The 13,120-nt window shown below is 40.5% G+C and overlaps 1 protein-coding gene across 2 annotated transcripts in view; it reads right to left on the bottom strand.

The window, feature by feature from the left end:
* Positions 1 to 13,120, bottom strand: part of LOC113676270 (uncharacterized) — a 40,641-nt gene that overhangs the window by 5,768 nt on the left and 21,753 nt on the right. For both annotated transcript variants that reach the window (XM_089209781.1, XM_089209782.1), the window contains exons 24-40: positions 12,866 to 13,094; positions 12,094 to 12,484; positions 11,427 to 11,717; positions 7,325 to 8,118; positions 6,893 to 7,007; positions 6,362 to 6,468; positions 5,516 to 5,736; positions 5,107 to 5,301; positions 4,475 to 4,528; positions 4,151 to 4,312; positions 3,456 to 3,580; positions 2,670 to 2,900; positions 2,045 to 2,156; positions 1,397 to 1,581; positions 1,012 to 1,156; positions 529 to 708; positions 10 to 111 (exon numbers count right to left, since the gene is read on the bottom strand). In XM_089209781.1, coding sequence (XP_089065907.1) covers positions 10 to 111; positions 529 to 708; positions 1,012 to 1,156; positions 1,397 to 1,581; positions 2,045 to 2,156; positions 2,670 to 2,900; positions 3,456 to 3,580; positions 4,151 to 4,312; positions 4,475 to 4,528; positions 5,107 to 5,301; positions 5,516 to 5,736; positions 6,362 to 6,468; positions 6,893 to 7,007; positions 7,325 to 8,118; positions 11,427 to 11,717; positions 12,094 to 12,484; positions 12,866 to 13,094 — 3,639 coding nt within the window. The remainder of the gene's footprint in view (positions 1 to 9; positions 112 to 528; positions 709 to 1,011; positions 1,157 to 1,396; positions 1,582 to 2,044; positions 2,157 to 2,669; positions 2,901 to 3,455; positions 3,581 to 4,150; positions 4,313 to 4,474; positions 4,529 to 5,106; positions 5,302 to 5,515; positions 5,737 to 6,361; positions 6,469 to 6,892; positions 7,008 to 7,324; positions 8,119 to 11,426; positions 11,718 to 12,093; positions 12,485 to 12,865; positions 13,095 to 13,120) is intronic.

The following is a 13,120-nucleotide window of genomic DNA, read 5'->3' as shown; positions in this document are numbered from 1 at the left end:
AATACTCACCAAGTGAGCAATTAAAGCCATAAGATCCACTTTCACAAACACAGAAATTCAAATCAGTACAGTTTCCACGGCCGGAGCAGTTATTTAGCCGTTCACACGATGCTGCGGTGAAAACGAAAAAAATTAATTGTCATCGTGAATAGTAGTGGATTGACTTGGTATGTTCTCCTGAATAAACACGTAGATAGCCGTAAGTCTAAACTGAAGTTGACGAGTGGGAAGTAGGTCAAAGGATAACATGTTGATTGGGATTTAATACATAAGTTGCGATATATTGTGAAAAATTAAAAAAAAAAATTTAACGGAACAATGTACGATAGACAAAAAAACCAGCGAGGTGGTAAACAAGCGCAAAAAGTGTCACATGTAAGTATTTGATTGTGTACTGTGTTAAACAAATATGTTAAGTTACATGACTCTTTACAAGGCTTGCAAGGTTTTATGGGTAAAAACTGAAGATGTTAAATGTGCGTTATTTTGTTGATTATAATAAACAATGTTTGACTGCATGGGACCCACGTGTTGGCAATGAGAAGTCCACTGCGATTGCGCGATTCCACTCCATTAGTTGTCTGTTACCCACATGATCAACAGCTAAAGCCAAAAGTGAGTAGGTGTTCCCAGGGGGGAGGGGTAAAAACACTGTGTTGTCAACGACATCGGACACCAAGGGAAGTAACTGTCGGTTCTGGGGCACAACTGCAAGACAAAAAAAATATCGGTATCAGAAGCTTTTAAAGTGTAAATCATTTACTCAGGGCTAGAAAGGACTAATTTCGTCACTTCATCTTCTCTTATTCACGGCTATCTACTCACAAATGCTACTAAAAACACCAAGGAAACTTTTTTTGAGCTCACATCCCCGATAGGGTTTGCGTAATTCTGGTTGTATACCTAATACTTTCTATTAGATAAAGACAACTGAAAGTAGATTATTTGCCCAAACGCTATTGCTCATTGACTGAAGCTTAAAAAACATCGAACAAAATCACAGAGACTCACCACCGCTGGCTGAGATTAGATAAAACACGTCAACAGACTTCACCCCAGATTCCTCGTCCAGTGTATCAATTTCCAGGGCCAACTTTCCAACCTCCATTACTTCATTTATCACAGATATATTGGATGACGGCATGGAACTGTCAATCTGGATCCATAGAAATCGAGAAATACAAGAGGGAATTATTAAGTGCGTTCAATTGATCGTTTGCATTTTTTATCGCCGTCATCTCTTGCTTCGTAGGGTGTCCAATCCTGCATCAATCCTGCAATCCCTCCCTCTTAGCTTTAGAACGACAAAAACAGTACGTTGTGCTTTTTCTGGCTTTTCCTTAACTCATCTGGTATTCACATCCCTCAACCTTAATTACTTTATCAAACTCCTTACCGTATTAAATATTGGAGGGGTGTCAATCGGTTCGTTCTTGTCGAAATAGATGCTCGCCTTCGCATCAATCCTTGCTAAAGATTGCGCGTTCTTCTTTAAGCGAACTGTAAAACTCACATATCCTTGTCCGGTGGTACCATTATTTGGTGGAAGGAAACCAGTTAGAGGATCATCGGGAGTCTCACCTGTAATAGAGAAAAAATTTGGGACGTAAACATTAACATTTGAGAATGTCACCCAATGCCCATGATTTTAAGCGAACACACTGAAGGATTTCATTCCCAGAATCATAATACCATGTTATAATCCCGTTTAATAGCCTGAAAAATACTCAAACATTACAAGATGGGTTTTTAAACTCATTGATTTTAAAAAAAATAAATGATCATACATTCACCAATCTATACCCAATTCTTCTACTTTCCAGACGCAAGAAAAGTTCTGATCTCATGCTGCGTGTTTTTTTTTCTTGAAAAGTAAACATATTTTACCCAACGTTAATAGCGTTCTTGTGAAATTTTACCGTCCCGTTTGTCGTCTCTTCCTTTCGAGAAATACAAGTGAAATTTTCATTTTGGCATAAATCATGGTCATGTTTATCATCAGAGGCAAGTTGTAGATCCTTTTGTGATGTGAACAATCAGCTACCTGTGAGAGGATCAAGGCTCTGAAACTCCCAGTGTGCCTCACGGGTAAGTACATTTATGCCAGCCACTACTCTTACATAAAGGTTTTTCTCTGATACAAAATTTATTGTTTCCTGCCAAATAATAATAAAAAAATTCATTATACATATGTTGATATCAACATTATCGATGTACGTAATGTATTTTCGTAATGTATACTTTAAAGCGTGTCAAAAAATGTTCATAAGGGAACGCTTTAAAAATCTTGCATCTAAGTAATGGCTGGATATTGTTTAGTTACTGACATAAGCATGGGTCTAGGCATGGACGATGGTAGGGGATTTCAGATCGCTTCCAAGAGGAGTTAGACCTATGGCTCTCTTGCGATTGACACCTCTTGGCGGAATGGGACTGAGGAGGGGTGGGGTGGGAGGGGTGGGGGGGGGAGGGGTGGGGGAGGGGGTGGGGGGAGGGGTTAAGTGGTAGATGAACCATGAGAAAATGATGTCTTATTATTTTCTATTTAATAAACTTATCGCAGAGAATTTCTCAATGTATTGTAGTCACAACCAGTATGACTGAAGATTAGAGCTCTAAGGTGATATAGGATATTTATAAAGCTCAACACGCTTGGTTGGTTTCCTTACCTGAATGGAGGCTACCGACTTGCTTAGCCTTTTAGTAAAGTTGCCAAATCCAAACCCTGTAATTCTAAATGTGCGAATGTCCAGGTCTTGATCCAAAGTGTGCAGGATAATCACGTTCTGCGCAGGCGCGGTAGCATTTGCATCATTCTCAAACCTGATCTTGTAGTTCAGGGGAGTCTTCAATGAAATAAAGCGAGCGTCTCCATATCCGGGAGGACCAATCATGTCATTCTGTGACAAATCAAGGGTAAATAAAATACAATCAATCTTTTTTCATTAGGAAATGTCCATAAAGTTACGGTGAGGACTTGAAAATCAACTTTGAGTTAAGCTACTGAAAAAGCTGACAGAATGAAAGGAAACGATTGCACACATGCATCACAACTGCATGCATACAATGAGGACGCATCGTTTTCTCTAGTGCACGATCTGGCGAAATCAAAACATTCTTTATCATAACTCCTTAGTCATTCAACCAGAGCTTTGCCTGGGTAAGTCTTAACATGATCGGTAACAGCGAAAGTCTTTAAAGACAACATCTAGGATACGCGTGGTTATATTATAAAGATCTTGATACAGTAAATGGTTGGAACCCGGGGGTAACATGTAATGGTGTAGTTTGATCGTCCGGGTGCGGACGGGTGCTACCTCCGCAAATAGTTTGTGGAGACGTCATAACACGACCCAGAGGGGACACTATGCGCACGTGTATTGCGGCAATAAAGGAAACTTAAGTATCTAAAATTGTGACTAGAAAAGACAACATTTGCTAATCAATCATCTCACCGGATCCCAGGACTGAACCCAGATAGCTATCTTAACGACAATGTCTTTTCCCAGTGGTGGAATAATCAGATTCTTGGCAGTCTTATCTAATATCTCGTCTAGGTAATCGTCCACTGGGGCATTCCCTTCAAAAGAAACGAAGCATTAACATGTGGAAGGTTTTACTTCTATGTAACAAATTTGTCACATACAATCTCACGGATAATTTGTTTTCAAATGTTCAAGGCTAGGATGCCTCAGTCATATCAACATTATAAGCACTTCAATGACTGAACAAAGAAGGGCAATTCCCCGAAACGGGCTAGTTCAGTCCGAAGGGGACAACGTTTCAGGGAAGTGGCATAGGATAGTGTGAGAATAACTACATTAATTTTCAATTGTCGGCTCGCCCTGTCTTTACAGGAGACTCGTTTTTGATAGAGTGGCTTAGATTTGGAGAACTCTGCATATCTGGGTAAAAATAAAATCATGGCTACGTCTATCAAAACAGCGTACACCAAAACAAAAATTCATTTCCTCGGGCTCCTGCATCTAGGCGAAGGACGAGTCTTTAATACAACATTATCAGACATCAACAGAAAAAAAAAAAGCCGTCCTGAAGCGATCAGAACTCATTAAAGCTTATGTGGAAAGTTTCGAAACAATTTCTTCACAGCAATATCTGGGGTGGACAATAAAATCATGAGTACATCTACCTGTTCTCCATTTTGATCTCTTGAGGGGTGGTAGGGCCGACGCGATCGCACTACTTACACCGCCCTCTAACGCCTGTCGCCAATTTACATTCCCGACACCATTATCAATTCCTTGCTGAAGTACTGAGCTTCCAAAGCCAATAGCAAACCCAACTGCGACTTCTGCGTAAAGGTAATTAAATATATACAGAAATTGTTATTATTAACATTGTTAACGTTAACTAGAGCTAGAGCTCATGAGTCACATACCACTTATGTAGGAAATAGAATGATGAAGAAAGCAACAATCTATACTTTCGTTTTCTTTTAAAGTATAGCACTTACTTCCTTTTTTAACGTATCCAGAGACGAGCCCTCCTAAGGCACTTGATACGACCCCTGAAGATAGCAAACATTAGAGCTGTAGTTCAATTCATCCAGCATTATTAACCATAGTCTGGCCATTACAGCCCTCTTCAGTTGATTAAAACCAAAGAAATCATAACAGCTAATCAGAAGAGAGAAAATTATCTTGAAGTGCCAATGAGAACTCAAAGTGAAACCGACCATTTAACGCGGGAAAACGCGGGCGACCGAGTCGTGATTAATTTTACTTTTGAATTCGATTGGTTAAGAGAGGGGCGGGAGTTTTCTGAACCAATCACAGAGCGAAGTACATCAAACTGAAACAAAGCAATCTTGGGCACTCAATTGAAATTGATCTTTTACGCGCTCGTAAAATCCAGCTAATTTTAAGTATTTTCAAACACTCAGAGTCCACGCGGTTGTACCAATAGGTTATAACCGTTCACGATGTTGTTGCTCACTTTTCGTCCTTAATTTTTTTTATTGGTGTCGCGTTAACTTTCTTTGCTCCCAACGCAGCTTATGCGGGCTGTAAACGATATATTTGGAAAACGATATCATGGTGTTTCCATTACAAGCCTGAAGATTTTTGATTGAATCTGTTCACTTACCTCCAAGAGTTACCTCCTGCCCTTGCATCTTCTGAGAAGCATAATAAGCAGCAACATTTGACGTTGCACCAACAATCGCCCCCACGGCTCCACTGGCTATAATGGCAAAGGGAAAAAATTTTCCTCTAGGATCTTTCAGCATTATAGGATTGTTGGCTGCGTACGAGTATAGATTAATACTTTTTCCTGAAAAGCCTGAAATGAAAAACAGAATAAAATGACACTTTGTAATCAAATGGGATTTTTTGAGCATTCTTAGCCTTGAAATGATATAAAAGACCTTCAAGTCTGGTTCTCTAACATCTCTAACAAAGTAATTTAAAATGCATCGTTAAATTATCCGCTTGTATCATTTAGCTTTAATGTTTTCATTTAATAAACACATACAGTTTCGCTGAGAAATCCATACCAAGTGGGTCGAAGCTAAGAAATCGTCCGAGCTGTGCATCATAGTGCCTGAACCGCATCCAGTAAATATTTCTTAGTTCGCGATCAGCGGTCACTCCCCATTGACCAATGAACGTGAAGTCCTGAGGCAACTCTTCAGAGGCTGCTAATATCCTACCAAACGGGTCATAACTGTACCGATTAACTAGATCACCTTTGGGACCCAGTACTCCTACGACAGACCTGCAAAGGGGAGTTGACGTGTATTGACAGTATGATGGAAATTCACAGTGTAGTGCTTCCCTCTGTCAGTAATATACATAACAGGCCTTTTTCGTTTTCAGGAAGCAAGATAGCAGGCATCAGTACAGAACCAGATTCAGTCTTCCAAATAATAATGAATCTTTTACCCCTAAACAGTTAGTTTTTATCTTCTCCATACATTCCTCTATGCATTTCTTTCGATACTGTTAAGGAGAATTTGTTGAACAATCAAAGCTTCTTAGGTTGGTGATCACTTCCTCTATTCTTATGATCTTAATGAATGATTCAGCGATATAACTGTAAGGAGAAATTAGATGCTGGTCACTCTCAGGATTTTAAGGATTAAATACTAAGGTGGTAGATTATTAATACTCTTGGGAACAACACGTGTTCCTGAGTTTGACAACAAACTTTCACTTCGCTTGTGCCGTAGCTTGGTTGGCCGCGGCCGCCACAAGTGAATTGTCAACCAGTTCACTGGGGCTTAAAACAAGGAAGATGAGAAGGTTTAACTGCCTCCTTGGACTCATCAGTCCCTTTTGGCGTGTTGCAATAGAAACCAGTCCAAAAGACGGTACAAATAATATTAGCTTTTAAGTCTTACCCCTGCGCGTCGAACTCGTAATAATATAAATCTCCATTCGTGTCCATCAAAGCAACTAATCCAAGATCTTGGCCGTGAATAAAATATGTCACATTTACACCGGTAATCTGCCAAAAAAAGCAAGTTAATTTATTAAGAAATTCAGAAATCTTTGGACAGAGAAAACACAAGGGAAAGGCTTTTGTGTAGAAGAAAACAAGCCAATCAGGTGCTTTGCTTTGATATCCTGATCTCCCAACAAATTGGCCACTACAGAATAAAACTGGCCTTTCCGAAGCATGTTCGTCATTTACAATCTGTATCAATCTCTCTCCTCCATCTCGAACTGTCACTGTTCCTTTCTTGGCTGGTTACTACCTTCTCATTTTTTTTTGTCCTTGCAAAGGTTTTTTTGAAGATTTTATCGGCCCACTTCAAGTCATTTCTCTGTGACCGCGAACTCAATGGCTAAAAACTTTAAGACGTAATTACAAACTTGCCAAATATTCAGCTAAATGTCGTGACCAGCACAATGCCATGAAAAGTTTTTACCTGGCCAACAATATCAGCTCCTGGATTCCCAAAAGGATCAATTATGTATTGCACCTCATTTTGACCGCACGTTTTCTTGTACAAGTTTCCAAAGCCGTCGTACACATAATTACACCTACAGTAACAAAAACAGTGAGTCAAATTTTTTAGAAAGTTTTTTTGGAATCGGGTGGGAAGAAATTTCAGTAACGGCCTGTTCACTTGCCGGAAGTAAAGTTTTGTAATGACTACTTTCGAAAGAAGTTGCATCTTACTAGTATTTTGAGGCATTTCAATTTATTGCTGTTGTTTGAATTACTATGACAAACAGGGGGAGAGGACTTTCCACCCTCCCCAGGTACGCCCTTGAATGACGTTTATAAGTGCCGTTTGAGGGGGGTTATCATTTAAAGAAGGTGACAATTTGGCTTCTATTTTGGTCAAGTTTCTCACCTTCTGTTTGGGGTTTCAGCTTGTAGCAATATATTTTCAGTGCTAAACTTGAATTTGACGCTGTCATTCCGTAGATCTCTGTTTGTCTTTTCCACCATATTTCCATCCTCGTCATACTTGATTTCATAATTTCCCGCTGAAATATATTGGTTAACTTCATTGACAAAATATAAAGTCTTGTTACCGGGCTCTTCTGAAACCTGCACTCGATTTTTTCGTTTATCGTAGGTGTAACGAACGGTTTTACCGTGTGGATATTTTGCCTCGATGAGCTGCGATGCTGCATCGTATTTGTAATGCCAGATTCCTGATGTTGTGTTTTCCTGAATGATTCGTCCTTGCTTGTCATAATTGTACTCAAAGTATGAGGAAATGCTGCCATTTGGAAAGTAATTTATTACACGCGACAATTTGGAGTTAACTGGATCCATAACGTACTCTGAAGAAGCTCCGTTTCCAAGGACACGTTTGGATAACATCCCTTGTGAGTTGTATTCCAATTTCAGCAAAACGTCGGCCGTACCCGAGTCTACGCGCACTACTTCGGATAGCCGGTTTAACTGGTCATACTCGTAAACCAGGTTTAAGTCGGAGACTTTTAGCCCAACGCGACGTTGGAATTCATTGTATTCATAAATGATACTCTTACGGTTTGGATAAGTAACACTGATTGGTCTGTTTTCACCGTCATAGGCAATATTAACTGTACCGATACCATTAATCGCTTGAACAATATTACCATCGCTATCATGTAAGAAGTACGAAGAGCTAAGATCGTCGACATCTTTGTTAACCTGCGTAAACAGATAAAAGGTATCAACAGAAAAATTAACACATTCCCTCTAGCATACCCTAACATAAAGTTTTTTGAACGAGGCTAGTCCTTGCGAAAAGAAGGTATACTTCCTTTACGATTAGCCTTGTCCCGTTGAGCTAGTAAAACGCTGGAAAGTTGCTAACTGGAATTCTAAAAAGTTGCCAAAAATCCAAAAAGTTGCTACCTAAATTTCAAAAGCTGCTATACCTAAATTTGTTGATATTTTTTCATTAACGTTATTTGAAAGCTTTATTTTTTGGTCTTCACAATAATTACTAATAACATCGGTCATCGGAATGTAAGAATACTCTTGAGTTTGACGGAACAAAAATTATGGTTCACTTGACGCCTTGCCGAAAGTCGTGATAGCTGATAATCCGTTCTAATCTTAGATAAGGATCGCAGTAGGCCTGCGAGACGCTGTCAAGTAAAAGGTTATTGTAGTGTATAGTGATGCCCACGTGTGAAAATGAATGCAAGTGACGTAATACACTTGGGACCTACGGATTTGCATGTATGTATAAAGTGTGTATTTAATTTATTCTGAGAGTTCTTTTCGGCTAAGAGTAAGTGTGTAACGGACGTGAATAAACGGTTTTAACTTAACCGCGGTGTACTACAGTTAGTAGTTCGCATGAATTGAAGTTTTATATGAAATCGTTGACTTTTTCGTGCTTGATATGTGCTCCAAACCTATCATCATCTCAACTAAAATTGTTTACAAAAGCAAAAATTGCTCGAGGTTGTTAGAACCGCAAAAAGTTGCTCCAAACGCTGAAAGTTCCTCAAATGTTGCCAAGCACAGTTGGGACAGGCCTACTTATGATCACAGATAGCCAATTAAACGATGTTCTCTCTAAAAAAACTGAAGGCTTACTGCCGTCTAAATTAAGTCAAAATAATACGTTAAAATCATTGAAAAAACCAGGAAAGATTTATTACTCGACGTTTCGGGGTCATCGTGACTCCATTATCAAGAGACTAGTTTAAAAACATGCAAATAAGGAAAGGTACAAGAATAGCATAAATTAGAATGAACGGCTTAAACAAACACCTTGGCGCGGATGGAATCCGTTTGCACGTTCAGTGTTGGCTTACGCATGCGAATATACAACATTTCATTAACAAGGCAATCAAATTTGCCGTTACATTTCGCGATGACGTTGAATTGCTCGATCAAGCGTTCAGGCATTTCACTATTGTGCTGGAGGTGGTAGTGTTTGTAGATAGAAGATGATTTCCTTGTGTGCCCTTCTACGCGATCGTGTAAGTGACCACGAGTATAGCCCACATACCCTGCATCACACAGGTTACATTTAAATTCATAAACGATACATTGTTGGTTAACAATAGGGGGCTTAATTTCGTGTTGCTTAAGCTGTTGATCGAGCTTAGGGCTAACGAACACTGGTTGGACAGTCACGCTTAACTTCGAGCTTAGACTGTTCAGTTGTTGTTTAACATGATTAGCTGACGATTGGTCCTTGAAGGGTAACACTAATCTCACAATCTCCGATGGTACGTCTGGTGATGGACAGGGCTCTGCAGATGAAATCCTTCTCTCAACGAGCCGCTTGATTGTAGTTTCAACCAGTGGCTTTGGGTATTTCAAGTTATGAAAAACCCTTCTAAGGCGGTCACATTCCTCGGAGAAGAAAGACCAGTTAGAAGATAATCGATAAGCGCGATCCACCATGGTGTTAACTAGGCTGCGCTTGTACTTAATGTCAACATGACTCTGGAAATGCAGAAGGAGACCCGTGTTGGTTCTTTTGATGTAGACCTTGCTCTCAATCTTTGGTGCACGGTTAAGCAGTTCAGTTCCTAGAAAGGGAAGGGATCCTTCCCGTTCGACTTCCATGGTAAACCGGAGGGAGGGATGGGTAGAGTTAAGGGTGTCTAGAAACTGGCCAGCGGTCACTCTATCAGGCATTACGGTCAGGTACGTCGATGACACCCTGACCGTAATGCCTGATAGAGTGACCGCTGGCCAGTTTCTAGACACCCTTAACTCTACCCATCCCTCCCTCCGGTTTACCATGGAAGTCGAACGGGAAGGATCCCTTCCCTTTCTAGGAACTGAACTGCTTAACCGTGCACCAAAGATTGAGAGCAAGGTCTACATCAAAAGAACCAACACGGGTCTCCTTCTGCATTTCCAGAGTCATGTTGACATTAAGTACAAGCGCAGCCTAGTTAACACCATGGTGGATCGCGCTTATCGATTATCTTCTAACTGGTCTTTCTTCTCCGAGGAATGTGACCGCCTTAGAAGGGTTTTTCATAACTTGAAATACCCAAAGCCACTGGTTGAAACTACAATCAAGCGGCTCGTTGAGAGAAGGATTTCATCTGCAGAGCCCTGTCCATCACCAGACGTACCATCGGAGATTGTGAGATTAGTGTTACCCTTCAAGGACCAATCGTCAGCTAATCATGTTAAACAACAACTGAACAGTCTAAGCTCGAAGTTAAGCGTGACTGTCCAACCAGTGTTCGTTAGCCCTAAGCTCGATCAACAGCTTAAGCAACACGAAATTAAGCCCCCTATTGTTAACCAACAATGTATCGTTTATGAATTTAAATGTAACCTGTGTGATGCAGGGTATGTGGGCTATACTCGTGGTCACTTACACGATCGCGTAGAAGGGCACACAAGGAAATCATCTTCTATCTACAAACACTACCACCTCCAGCACAATAGTGAAATGCCTGAACGCTTGATCGAGCAATTCAACGTCATCGCGAAATGTAACGGCAAATTTGATTGCCTTGTTAATGAAATGTTGTATATTCGCATGCGTAAGCCAACACTGAACGTGCAAACGGATTCCATCCGCGCCAAGGTGTTTGTTTAAGCCGTTCATTCTAATTTATGCTATTCTTGTACCTTTCCTTATTTGCATGTTTTTAAACTAGTCTCTTGATAATGGAGTCACGATGACCCCGAAACGTCGAGTAATAAATCTTTCCTGGTTTTTTCTATGCCTTTGCTTTAGCAAATCCCTGCTGATCAAGTGTTAAAATCATTAGCGAAGTAAATATTCTCGTTAAGTACTTCATGTATGATGGCCACAAGTGCGGCTTTTATGTGTTTTACTTGAGCAAAGGCCACAAACAGTCCGATTTGTGTTTTTCAGGTGGTTTTTTTCCACTTACCGAGCTTACTGAATATTTTCGCCGTGAGCTGAATATTGCTTAATTTACGAGCAGGCTCTAGACATAGTCAAGTGGCTTATAAAGAAAACACTACCTATCATTGTCTGACAGACAGCTCAAACTTACAAGTTGGTTATTTTCATCGTATTCAAACTTGACTTCCTTTCCAGCTCTACCAGTAAACTTCACCAGTCTCCCTCTATCGTCATAGTCTGATAGTTCGGTTTTACCATCCGGGTATATGAATTTGATCAAGTTGTCCTTTTTATCGTAAATATTCTGATAAACGAGACCTCCTGGATCCGTCGTGTTCAAGACGTCCCCGTTTTGCCGCAGAAGGAATTCTGTATCATGGCCGTTTGCGTCAATAACTGTCATTATATTTGTCTTCACGTTGTACTTCCTTGTCAACACAATCTGAAAAATTGATAGCATATTCTTAGAACAAACGGCCCGAACATGTTGGTGTCACTATGGCGTTAACGCCGTGGAGGAAAGGTAGTAAATCCCGATGGATGGCGATTTCAGTCACGAACAACGCGGGAATGCCCAAGTAGGGCGTTTTCACAAGGTCAGCGTCTAATCAGAGCCCGGCGCATGATAAAGAAGTGGAAATTTTCTTGTCCTTTTTTACGGAGTGTATCTATCCTCTGAGACCAAAGGCTTGTTGGTCAAAACGGCACGTTTTTCCCCCTTCACTAGCCGCAATAAAATATCGTTAAATCTTCTGCATGCATTACTTGTCCTTTTAATAATTTTAGCATCTCAAACGAGTGTTAAATAAATCCTTTACCTGGTCTCCTTGCTTCATAGTTTTAACAACCTCGTCATCATTTCTGACACTTTCAAAACGTACATCGCCAACACCAGCGCCCCGAATGTCCATCATCTTTGCTTTCTCGTTAAACAAAAGTTCAGCCGAGTCACCTTGTGGAAGTCTGGTCATGATCACCTTTCCATTCCAGTCGTACGAGAAATGTGTTCCATAGATGAGCTTGTTTTTCTTGTTAAAACCTGTTATGTTACTCAGGAGTCCATACTGGTTCCACGAGTACTTGACAGTGGATGAAGTAGGGTAAACAATACTTGTAAGATCGCCGTGGACGTTGTACGTGTAATGAGTGATTTGTTCACCAACAGTGACAGACAAAAGAGACCCGGTATCCCAACTGTATGAGTAGAAACTGCGGGTAAAATAAGACAAGACGTTTAATTTTTAAGTATGTCAAAGCGTAGTGTGTAAATGAAAATCTGTATCATTAATTTATTTCTCCCTCAAAAGGGCTTTCAAAGCCGATACGAACAGATCCACGCAAAAGCTTTATATAAACATAGCGTATAAAAACATCCCAACTGGATAGAGGTAGACCAGTTGGCTGTATACAAAGCGCAGCCAAAGAGTCGAAGTGGGAGCAACCGAGACCAAATCTAACGGGTAGCAGGGTGGAGAGCCTGGATCCGGGACCACCGGATGAGAAGCCTAGCGCCCTAATCCCTCCACCACATTGCCTCCGTAGTAATTTACATTTTCGAAGGTTTGACAAGGGAAGGAGAAACATTCTTACCATCTCTGTTTTTCATTCGATCCATCTTCAAATTGCGCCTCTCGTACAAATCCTATGTCGTTGTATTTCACAGAGATTTTTCCTCCGGACGAATGAGTGAAAGTCGAGGATCTGTTTTGTGAATATTCGACGGTGATCGTCTCATTACCTCTCTGAATCTCCTTCAGGTGATTCATGACAGAATCAAAGATGAACACAGTTGAGGTGCTGGAGTCGGTGAAACGAACGTCTAAGTAGAAAAGAAGAGTGGATAAT

Source organism: Pocillopora damicornis, chromosome 6 (genome assembly GCF_964200805.1).
Source record: "Pocillopora damicornis chromosome 6, jaPocDami1.2, whole genome shotgun sequence".
NCBI lineage: Eukaryota > Metazoa > Cnidaria > Anthozoa > Scleractinia > Pocilloporidae > Pocillopora > Pocillopora damicornis.
This window is presented reverse-complemented; position numbering and strand designations above follow the sequence as displayed.